The 12877-nt window shown below is 35.4% G+C and overlaps 1 protein-coding gene across 1 annotated transcript; it reads left to right on the top strand.

Moving 5' to 3' along the window:
- The first annotated feature begins 10239 nt into the window (after positions 1-10239).
- On the top strand, positions 10240-11439 carry LOC132556170 (prolactin-releasing peptide receptor-like). Its single transcript, XM_060220558.1, has one exon. It carries the CDS (start codon positions 10240-10242, stop codon positions 11437-11439), a length of 1200 nt encoding a protein of 399 aa, XP_060076541.1.
- Positions 11440-12877: the final 1438 nt, after the last annotated feature.

Below are 12877 nucleotides of genomic sequence, written 5' to 3'. Positions count from 1 at the left end.
GGTAGAGGGCGGGGGTAGGTTAGGAGGGTAGAGGGCGGGGTTTGGGTAGGAGGGTAGAGGGCGGGGGTAGGGTAGGAGGGCAGAGGGTAGGGTAGAAGGGTAGAGGGCGGGGGTAGGGTAGGAGGGTAGAGGTAGGGTAGGAGAGTAGAGGGCGGGGGTAGGGTAGGAGGGTATAGGGTATGGTAGGAGGGTAGAGGGCGGGGGTTGGGTAGGAGAGTAGAGGGCGGGGTAGGTTAGGAGGGTAGAGGGCGGGGGTACTAGCATTAACTACATCAATTTGGAAGGGACACGTCACATTTTTACGCACGCGTGGCGGTCGTTATTGAATGGGTGGGTGTGTAATACAAAAACAGTGAACCTGTGTGTGTTGCCTTTGGCAGACCGGTATTACACAAGTTGGCCTCTTTGATTTGGCATGCATTATCACCTTACGATTACATATTAACACATATTTTTATAACGGGAATCACGCTAGAATGTTGTTAATGACTTGAAAATGAATGTTTCCTTTTAGGAATTATCTATTTTCCAATATAATGCCAAAACCTGTTCTTTAGTGTCTCCCTTGTCTGTCATTAAATGTGAAAGGAGTATATTTCCATGGCTGTTTTACAAGTTGATTGCAATTAAATTACAGAATCATATAGATGACAAATGTTTTCGATATAGTCATTTGAACAATTTTCTAACAGTTCTAAAGAGAATTAAATGTCGAATATATATATGAACATATTGTTCTTTTGACATATCATGAAAATTGTTAGCAAGTTTGAACAAATTTCGAATTAAAGACAAAAAAATGAGTTAAATTTCATCAGGCAGCTGTTTCGTCATTGAAGGACTCGTCAGTGATGACAAGGTTGTAAAAACATCAGAAGAGAAGAGACTGGTCGACACAAAATATATAATGTCTTTACAAAATAAGTTGTCTCTCAACTTCATCTATGAACGATTGTTATATCTGTTTTACTAACAACTACCTTTTCCCGTCGTGTATAATACATGGAACTCCGCTACCAGTCAGGTTTGTTGTCCAATATTTACATGACGTAATAAGATGTTGAGCACACATCGTTCGAGGAGTAATGCTTCGATTCTGTTATTGATTCACATAGCTATGTAACATTTCATCACTCTGTGTGTATCCGGAGATACTTTTGTCGGTCTCGATTGTTAGGAAATGGTTAGAATAAATCTAATGTTGTCGGATAGCTAAAGCTATACTTACGTATCTGTATAACGTTTGAAGGGCCACCAATTATTATGTTTTTGAAATCTTTCTGCCTCATTGATATAGGACATAAAAATTATTTTTCTATGACATTTTCCACTGCATAGTGCTATACATAATTGTATTAAAGTTGAGTGGTACCAAACGGTTTATTACTTCTTGAACTGCACGGTGAAGTCTGATTAATACATTTTATTAACATTTATATTTTTTTTCTTTTTTGTTTGACTTTGTTGCGACGTCTCATCGCACCAACATGTTTTCCTTTATTTTTTGCACTGTTTCCATAGATACTGTACTATTGACTTTGTCGCTATGTCTCATCGTATCCACAAGTTTTCCTGTTCTATTGACTTTGTCGTAATGTCTCAACATATCTTCTAGGCGTCCGTTCCATGATAGGACGAGAAAAGGTACAGGGTGACCGGTCAGACCACGTGGGTCTCCGGTGTTCTCCTTTAGATAGTGCGGCCGCGCGCTCTCAATTTGGTCAACAAGAGTGATTCATATGACATTATAGCTTGTTTCGTATCTGTTTAAGTTAGATCAAGTTCTTAGTTTAGATCGTTACAATAAAAACGTTTTCTTGGTTTTATAATATAGTGACATCAGTAAGAGTTACATAAAGATAAATGGAATTTGTTTGATTACCATGGCGACATCTAATCTAAATCACAGTTTGAGGACAGAACCATATTCCTCAGCTGGAGTGTGGACAAACATAGATTCTAGTTCTGTGAAAAAATACACGAGAATAAGAGTGATAAATCGATCTAGTGTAGAGATCTCTAATGCTTTATGTGTCTAAGTCTACAGCTAGAGTATAACAGATGTGTAGTAGCGGTAGTGGGGATGTTAGTGTGTCTTCCTTTCCTGGGTTTGTATAATATATATACATATATATAATCATGTATAATGTTTAAGCGTAACTTTGATATTAATTATGTATATTGTGTTAATGTGACTTTGATCTTAATTACTTATAAGGTTTAATATGACTTTGATTTTTACATAATTAATACCAGTCAAATTAATCATATAAGTTTATTTATTATGTAGAATGTGTGATGTGACTCTGATATCTAATTACGTATAATGTTTAATGTGACTCTGATATCTAATTACGTATCATGTTTAATGTGACACTGATATCTAATTACGTATAATGTTTAATGTGACACTGATATCTAATTACGTATAATGTTTAATGTCACACTGATATCTAATTACGTATAATGTTTAATGTGACACTGATATCTAATTACGTATAATGTTTAATGTCACACTGATATTATTGACGTATCATGTTTAATGTGACACTGATATTATTGACGTATCATGTTTAATGTGACACTGATATCTAATTACGTATAATGTTTAATGTCACACTGATATTATTGACGTATCATGTTTAATGTCACACTGATATCTAATTACGTATAATGTTTAATGTGACTCTGATATTATTGACGTATCATGTTTAATGTGACACTGATATCTAATTACGTATAATGTTTAATGTGACACTGATATCTAATTACGTATAATGTTTAATGTCACACTGATATTATTGACGTATCATGTTTAATGTGACACTGATATCTAATTACGTATAATGTTTAATGTCACACTGATATTATTGACGTATCATGTTTAATGTGACACTGATATCTAATTACGTATAATGTTTAATGTCACACTGATATTATTGACGTATCATGTTTAATGTGACACTGATATCTAATTACGTATAATGTTTAATGTGACACTGATATTATTGACGTATAATGTTTAATGTGACTCTGATATTAAGGATGTAGGATGTGTTTATGTGACTCTGATATTAAGGATGTAGGATGTGTTTATGTGACTCTGATATTAAGGATGTAGGATGTGTTTATGTGACTCTGATGTTAAGGATGTAGGATGTGTTGATGTGACTCTGATATTAAGGATGTAGGATGTGTTTATGTGACTCTGATGTTAAGGATGTAGGATGTGTTGATGTGACTCTGATATTAAGGATGTAGGATGTGTTTATGTGACTCTGATATTAAGGATGTAGGATGTGTTTATGTGACTCTGATATTAAGGATGTAGGATGTGTTGATGTGACTCTGATATTAAGGATGTAGGATGTGTTGATGTGACTCTGATATTAAGGATGTAGGATGTGTTTATGTGACTCTGATATTAAGGATGTAGGATGTGTTGATGTGACTCTGATATTAAGGATTTAGGATGTGTTTATGTGACTCTGATATTAAGGATGTAGGATGTGTTTATGTGACTCTGATATTAAGGATGTAGGATGTGTTTATGTGACTCTGATATTAAGGATGTAGGATGTGTTGATGTGACTCTGATATTAAGGATGTAGGATGTGTTTATGTGACTCTGATGTTAAGGATGTAGGATGTGTTGATGTGACTCTGATATTAAGGATGTAGGATGTGTTGATGTGACTCTGATATTAAGGATGTAGGATGTGTTGATGTGACTCTGATATTAAGGATGTAGGATGTGTTTATGTGACTCTGATATTAAGGATGTAGGATGTGTTTATGTGACTCTGATATTAAGGATGTAGGATGTGTTTATGTGACTCTGATATTAAGGATGTAGGATGTGTTTATGTGACTCTGATGTTAAGGATGTAGGATGTGTTGATGTGACTCTGATATTAAGGATGTAGGATGTGTTTATGTGACTCTGATGTTAAGGATGTAGGATGTGTTGATGTGACTCTGATATTAAGGATGTAGGATGTGTTTATGTGACTCTGATATTAAGGATGTAGGATGTGTTTATGTGACTCTGATATTAAGGATGTAGGATGTGTTGATGTGACTCTGATATTAAGGATGTAGGATGTGTTGATGTGACTCTGATATTAAGGATGTAGGATGTGTTTATGTGACTCTGATATTAAGGATGTAGGATGTGTTGATGTGACTCTGATATTAAGGATGTAGGATGTGTTTATGTGACTCTGATATTAAGGATGTAGGATGTGTTGATGTGACTCTGATATTAAGGATGTAGGATGTGTTTATGTGACTCTGATATTAAGGATGTAGGATGTGTTTATGTGACTCTGATATTAAGGATGTAGGATGTGTTTATGTGACTCTGATGTTAAGGATGTAGGATGTGTTGATGTGACTCTGATATTAAGGATGTAGGATGTGTTGATGTGACTCTGATATTAAGGATGTAGGATGTGTTGATGTGACTCTGATATTAAGGATGTAGGATGTGTTTATGTGACTCTGATATTAAGGATGTAGGATGTGTTTATGTGACTCTGATATTAAGGATGTAGGATGTGTTTATGTGACTCTGATATTATTGACGTATAATGTTTAATGTGACTCTGATATTAAGGATGTAGGATGTGTTGATGTGACTCTGATATTAAGGATGTAGGATGTGTTGATGTGACTCTGATATTAAGGATGTAGGATGTGTTTATGTGACTCTGATATTAAGGATGTAGGATGTGTTTATGTGACTCTGATATTAAGGATGTAGGATGTGTTTATGTGACTCTGATATTATTGACGTATAATGTTTAATGTGACTCTGATATTAAGGATGTAGGATGTGTTGATGTGACTCTGATATTAAGGATGTAGGATGTGTTTATGTGACTCTGATATTAAGGATGTAGGATGTGTTTATGTGACTCTGATATTATTGACGTATAATGTTTAATGTGACTCTGATATTAAGGATGTAGGATGTGTTGATGTGACTCTGATATTAAGGATGTAGGATGTGTTGATGTGACTCTGATGTTAAGGATGTAGGATGTGTTGATGTGACTCTGATATTAAGGATGTAGGATGTGTTGATGTGACTCTGATATTAAGGATGTAGGATGTGTTTATGTGACTCTGATATTAAGGATGTAGGATGTGTTTATGTGACTCTGATATTAAGGATGTAGGATGTGTTTATGTGACTCTGATATTATTGACGTATAATGTTTAATGTGACTCTGATATTAAGGATGTAGGATGTGTTGATGTGACTCTGATATTAAGGATGTAGGATGTGTTTATGTGACTCTGATGTTAAGGATGTAGGATGTGTTTATGTGACTCTGATATTATTGACGTATAATGTTTAATGTGACTCTGATATTAAGGATGTAGGATGTGTTGATGTGACTCTGATATTAAGGATGTAGGATGTGTTGATGTGACTCTGATATTAAGGATGTAGGATGTGTTGATGTGACTCTGATATTAAGGATGTAGGATGTGTTTATGTGACTCTGATATTAAGGATGTAGGATGTGTTTATGTGACTCTGATATTAAGGATGTAGGATGTGTTTATGTGACTCTGATATTATTGACGTATCATGTTTAATGTGACACTGATATCTAATTACGTATAATGTTTAATGTGACTCTGATATTATTGACGTATAATGTTTAATGTGACTCTGATATTAAGGATGTAGGATGTGTTTATGTGACTCTGATATTAAGGATGTAGGATGTGTTTATGTGACTCTGATATTAAGGATGTAGGATGTGTTGATGTGACTCTGATATTAAGGATGTAGGATGTGTTTATGTGACTCTGATATTAAGGATGTAGGATGTGTTTATGTGACTCTGATATTATTGACGTATAATGTTTAATGTGACTCTGATATTATTGACGTATCATGTTTAATGTGACTCTGATATTAAGGATGTAGGATGTGTTTATGTGACTCTGATATTAAGGATGTAGGATGTGTTTATGTGACTCTGATATTAAGGATGTAGGATGTGTTTATGTGACTCTGATATTAAGGATGTAGGATGTGTTTATGTGACTCTGATGTTAAGGATGTAGGATGTGTTTATGTGACTCTGATATTAAGGATGTAGGATGTGTTTATGTGACTCTGATGTTAAGGATGTAGGATGTGTTGATGTGACTCTGATATTAAGGATGTAGGATGTGTTTATGTGACTCTGATATTAAGGATGTAGGATGTGTTTATGTGACTCTGATATTAAGGATGTAGGATGTGTTGATGTGACTCTGATATTAAGGATGTAGGATGTGTTTATGTGACTCTGATATTAAGGATGTAGGATGTGTTGATGTGACTCTGATATTAAGGATGTAGGATGTGTTGATGTGACTCTGATATTAAGGATGTAGGATGTGTTGATGTGACTCTGATATTAAGGATGTAGGATGTGTTTATGTGACTCTGATATTAAGGATGTAGGATGTGTTTATGTGACTCTGATATTAAGGATGTAGGATGTGTTTATGTGACTCTGATGTTAAGGATGTAGGATGTGTTGATGTGACTCTGATATTAAGGATGTAGGATGTGTTGATGTGACTCTGATATTAAGGATGTAGGATGTGTTGATGTGACTCTGATATTAAGGATGTAGGATGTGTTGATGTGACTCTGATATTAAGGATGTAGGATGTGATTATGTGACTCTGATATTAAGGATGTAGGATGTGTTTATGTGACTCTGATATTATTGACGTATAATGTTTAATGTGACTCTGATATTAAGGATGTAGGATGTGTTTATGTGACTCTGATATTAAGGATGTAGGATGTGTTTATGTGACTCTGATATTAAGGATGTAGGATGTGTTTATGTGACTCTGATATTAAGGATGTAGGATGTGTTGATGTGACTCTGATATTAAGGATGTAGGATGTGTTTATGTGACTCTGATATTAAGGATGTAGGATGTGTTGATGTGACTCTGATATTAAGGATGTAGGATGTGTTTATGTGACTCTGATATTAAGGATGTAGGATGTGTTTATGTGACTCTGATATTAAGGATGTAGGATGTGTTTATGTGACTCTGATATTAAGGATGTAGGATGTGTTGATGTGACTTTGGTATATAATTTTATGTGTTAATGTGACTTTAATATTAATTTTGATATAATATTGCTTGTCTCTACTGTATCTAAACTACAAATTTTATATTTGTATTGAAAGTAATATTACGGTAGTAGACACTGCTGGGGGACTTTTAATCCCCGAGGTCCTCTTATATACTATTTTCTAAAATTTTCAGTAATATGTAAATGGGAAAATTTATTGAATCAAAGGGGCAGTGCACCTCCCCATCTAGGTTTTACATTTTCTGTCGATTGCTTTGGATTTTTTTCAGCCGCCTCCAAGGTTTCAAAAATAAGGCACTTAGCATCGCTGACGTGTCCTGTATGATGGCAGTTAAAGCCATTGTTTGGCTCTACTGGATCTAGATCTCAGTTTGTATTTAAAAGTGCTATTCACTTGTAGCTCTTTTGTATCACCTTTGGTATATAATTATATCTGCTGGTGTTTTACATTGTTTGGTATATAATTATATCTACTGGTGTTTAACAGTGTTTTGGTATATAATTATATCTGCTGGTGTTTTACATTGTTTGGTATTATATCTACTGGTGTTTAACAGTGTTTGGTATATAATTATATCTACTGGTGTTTAACATTGTTTTGGTATATAATTATATCTGCTGGTGTTTTACATTGTTTGGTATATAATTATATCTACTGGTGTTTAACAGTGTTTTGGTATACAATTATATCTGCTGGTGTTTAACATTGTTTTGGTATACAATTATATCTGCTGGTGTTTTACATTGTTTGGTATATAATTATATATACAGGTGTTTTACATTGTTTTGGTATACAATTATATCTACTGGTGTTTAACATTGTTTTAGTATACAATTATATCTACTGGTGTTTTACATTGTTTGGTATATAATTATATCTACTGGTGTTTAACATTGTTTGGTATATAATTATATCTACTGGTGTTTAACATTGTTTTGGTATATAATTATATCTACTGGTGTTTAACATTGTTTTGGTATACAATTATATCTACTGGTGTTTTACATTGTTTTGGTATATAATTATATATACAGGTGTTTTACATTGTTTGGTATATAATTATATCTACTGGTGTTTAACATTGTTTTAGTATATAATTATATCTACTGGTGTTTAACATTGTTTTGGTATATAATTATATCTACTGGTGTTTTACATTGTTTTGGTATACAATTATATCTACTGGTGTTTAACATTGTTTTGGTATATAATCATACCTACTGGTGTTTAACATTGTTTTGGTATATAATTATATCTACAGGTGTTTTACATTGTTTTGGTATATAAGTATGGGTAATGTTTTGACATCATTCCCGTATCTTATGATGCCAATATTACCTTTTTTGTTTCTGTTATACCTATTCTCCTCCACATAGTGATATTCATTATCTAGTTGGATTGACGTCACTCTATATGGACTCATTCATCATTATCTTAATAACATATAATTGTTTTCAATGATACTTTTATATTCCAAAAGTTTTTTTCATATAAGAAGACGTAGGACCTTGTGTCATTTAAGCATTTCCAAGAAAGGAAGAGTTCGTCTTCCTTGTGACATTTACAGTAAAGATGTATGGAGTTTTGTTTTTCTGGAGATTTATAATCCAATATTCATCAATACAAAATACGATATGAAAAAGAAAGAACTTGCAAGGGCCACCATTTACCTTAAGATTGTATCATGGATATCTCGATATTGCTTTTGCGAGATAGATATATAGGTAGTGTTTTTGGCTATGTATATTATAGAGCTGATCTTTTGTTTCAACACTTTGTTATACCGTGGTTTTTCATTTCTGTACGGATCGTAAATACTAATCACAGTATTTTTAAACTAGGTTTTACTATTGTATATTACAAGGTTTTTACATGAGCAGGACTAGACAGTGTAACTGTCTATGCTTTAGTTTGGTACACTTATTGTTAGCGTAAAGTCTTTTGTTTTGCTTGAATACTTATCGATATTTATTCGTTCCATCTATTTTTAAACTATTGTATTTTCATTTTTAATGTTGCATCGAAGGTCTTTCATTTCCACAATTTTTATTGACAGATGGTATGGTCAAATGGATTGAATAACAGGCAAAGCCTGTATAAATTCTCTCCATGGATGGCTACTGGTGTAGAACAAAACCAGTAGCTTAAGTAAAACATTCGATAACAAAAATGTACACAAAACAATCAAGGGAGGTAACTCACAACTTACAACGTATAGCAGATAAACACACACCCTCATTCACACCTTTATACACAGACACAGGTATGGACTACATATTACCTTGATATATGTTGAAAGCTGACGACAGAAATGCAGGGATACGATAGATATCAGCTGATGAGTCGTAATCATAGCCTTGCTTGGAATGTTTCAGTTTCGAAATTATTATTTTGATATGCCCTATGTTCGTTACTGTAAGTGGTATTTTCGTTGCCGCTATAACATAGTCTGTCAGAGCGTGAGCCTATGTAACCTCAGATGAAGATTCGAGGTGCATGGTCCGACGTTCCATACCCGTTACGGCCGTGTTTCTCTTGAAGCTGAGAAACGGATCGGTTTATACTGAAGCGGTTAACTTCTAGGGCAAGTCGCCATCTAATTATTTCTTTAAGTGGCATTAGATACCTTCCACAGATTGTTCAGTGGAGTTGTCAACCGCAAGCGATTTTTTATGAACACCTCTCATTTGGAGAAGCGATCTTCCCATGATTAACATATGTTCATGACACGGATCTTTGATGAACCATAGAAGACTCTCAGCCTTCGGAACACCGATTTGCCATCTATTTGTGCGAGGTTGTAAACGGTTCCTCTTGTTCTGAAATACCTTCATATATTCGTTTGAGTTAGAATCACTGATTTGTTAGCATGCACGTGTCCCATTGTTATTTTCTATCAAATCATATTTGCTTGGAAGTTCACAATGTTTTTATATCTTTGTAGGTGCCCGCTTTGAAGCTTATTTTGCCTTCTGCCACCAGACAGGTCTACTGTTCTATCTGGGTGTACGCAACATCGAATGGTTGTTCAACATACCGCATTTTCCAATCAGTTGATCAATCTAATGAACTAATAAATTAATATTGAAGGCAATAGATCGTTGCTACCATGGCATTGATCGACGGACAAGAAACCTACATTGGCCTTATTCTTAAATGGATACACGACAACAACAGTACAGAAGGCGTGGACTTCACACAACCGCACGTGCGCCGTTCTCTGAGGTACGTTTACCCCTTATTTATGTTCCTCCATGCCGCTGTGGGAATATTTGGGTTGGTCGGGAACATCGCCATTCTCATCGTCATCGGCAAAAGAGGGTTATACAAAGACCAGACATTCTTCTTCCTGGGAAACATTGCCTTCTCGGATTTGATCAAGTGTATGTTTGTCCTACCGGTTACTTTGTCCAACTTATTAATCGGGAATTGGGTCTTCGGAAGCTTTTTATGTTTTTTCCTTCCAATGATGCAATGTTTTCCTATTCATTCCACCATGCTGACTTACCTGATGATAGCCATTGACAGATACCGTTTGATAGTGACACCCTTTAAGGCGCGTGCGCCTGCCGGACTGTGTATCATAGGTGTATGGGTGGCTGCGGTGTGCCTCGTATTACCTTTCGCTGTTTATCTTCGTTACATTGACCTTGGCTCTATATTGGGTGACCGATTCGATGGGGTCGGTATTTGTTACGTCAATCAAGAACGGCACATTGAAGAGTATATTCGGGCCATGTTTGTGACGTTGTATGCTATGCCATTAGCTGTGATTGGATTCCTTTGTGTTAAAGTTTCTGCTGAACTGAAATCCTTGGAGACGGTAACTATATCAGTTCACTTCTCAGCGCCATCGGAAATGTGCACACATTCGGAACAACCGTATAACTCACGCATCAGATGGGCTGATCCCGATACCGAATCGTCACGTTGTGATACAGACGCTCCGAGTAGTGAATCCAGATCCCCAAAGGACTACACAGATGGCACCACACAGGATAGCGATGATGACATTGACCTCGCTAAAGAAAAGAGGACACAAAATTATCTAATCGCTATGGTTACGCTCTTTGCTATTTGTTGGTGTCCCCTGAATATTTTGATTTTGGTACAATTTTTCGTCCACGAGAATGGCAATAATACTGGACATTTTGACATTACCTACACAACATTCACTGTTTTTGGTTTCCTCTCCACATGCATCAATCCTGTTCTATTTGCCTCCTGGCGCATGTCAAACTCGACGAAAGACCGCTTACGAGGTTATTTCCGGTTTAGCAGCAGAAGCCGAACAGGAAGCCAGGTTTAATTATAGAATCGGAGGGAAACCTTCTCAGCGAAAAACAAACATAAAGGTACGTATTTAAACTGGCTTCCTACATGAATGAACCTACCGATCTTGTTCTATTATCATCGACTATTAAAAGGGAAAATGAGCAGTCGTCACCCACGTCACAAACTAGTCAGTTACGGGCCAGTCAGTTAAGGCCATTACTTCTAGGTTCTTTGAAGCTTGATTACTCAGCGGATGACACAGAAATAGGCTATTGATTTTACTGACATTTGACGGTGTAGATACAATCACTTTTTATCATATACCCACAAAATTAATATTCATTCTGAAGTAAAAAGCCAGGCTTCAAATATCCCACTCACAAAGAGTCACCGAATAGAGATTTTACATGTTCCTGCTACGGTAAGCGATTGACGGTTTGTGGGCTAGTTATAAAATCTTCCTATCACAAAACTAGCAAGTGCATTAGGTTTGAGTTAATTAACACCCAATAAATTTCTTTACTCGCGTCATATATTTTATGTTTTTTTTAACGTATTGACATATGTCTTTGATCTGCCTGTTTCAGAAATGATGACGCTGATATTATTTCTGGCGAGTAAATTAGTGAACATGGCTTTGTTTTAGAAACAATGTACATCCTTTGGTGATGTCGTTAATATCACTTCTATTAGGTGAAAAGGGAATGTTTCCTTGTTGCTTTTTCAGCCAAAGAGGTCACTTTGATCCAAATGACATTGGTAATAACCAAAAATGTGACTATGTAAGGTCTTGTTTGTAGTTCTAGTTTGTCCTGATCGTTTATGACGAACAGGCAATAATTCACCAATGTTTTAACCAATGAAGCAGGAGCCGCTTACTGAGTTGCCGTACAGATCTTCCTTTTACCATAATTTTATTGTATTAGAGTTTGGATTATGATAACGTTAACAAATTGGTATTACAGTATAACTTGTTCCGCAATATTGTTAAAAATACTTAAATTCAATCGGTATATCAGTTCGTGTATATAGCAATCGAACACAACATATAAACTGATCGTTAATGATAACATACAGTATCAACATTGTGCTCAGTAATGAGATTTTGTGTTATATAACGTTCTATTTGCAGACAGAAGCGTGATACCTCCTGACAGTGACCGTATGGCGACACTAATAAGAAGGTTCAACCATTCACGTTATTCCGGAAATACTGACTCTGACTGGTGTGGCCAAATCATGTCTCTTCACATCACAACATCAATTTAATTAACGTCATGTGTGTATATTGTTGACAAAATAACAGTAATTACTTCCCCGATATCATCAACACCTAAGTGTGCATATATTGTAGCATTAACACCCCCAAGGTGCTCCCACAAAACTTCAGGTGCCCGTAGTTCAATCTAAGCTCACAACTTTATGATTTCACGAGTTTCTAATTACATCGTCATACTGGAGTATTAGCTTTA

This window comes from Ylistrum balloti, unplaced genomic scaffold (assembly GCF_031769215.1).
Source record: "Ylistrum balloti isolate Yb309-2 unplaced genomic scaffold, AGI_CSIRO_Ybal_v1 Utg370554, whole genome shotgun sequence".
Classification (NCBI taxonomy): domain Eukaryota; kingdom Metazoa; phylum Mollusca; class Bivalvia; order Pectinida; family Pectinidae; genus Ylistrum; species Ylistrum balloti.
Note: the sequence above shows the minus strand (reverse complement) of the source record. Positions and strands in the feature narration are given on the sequence as shown.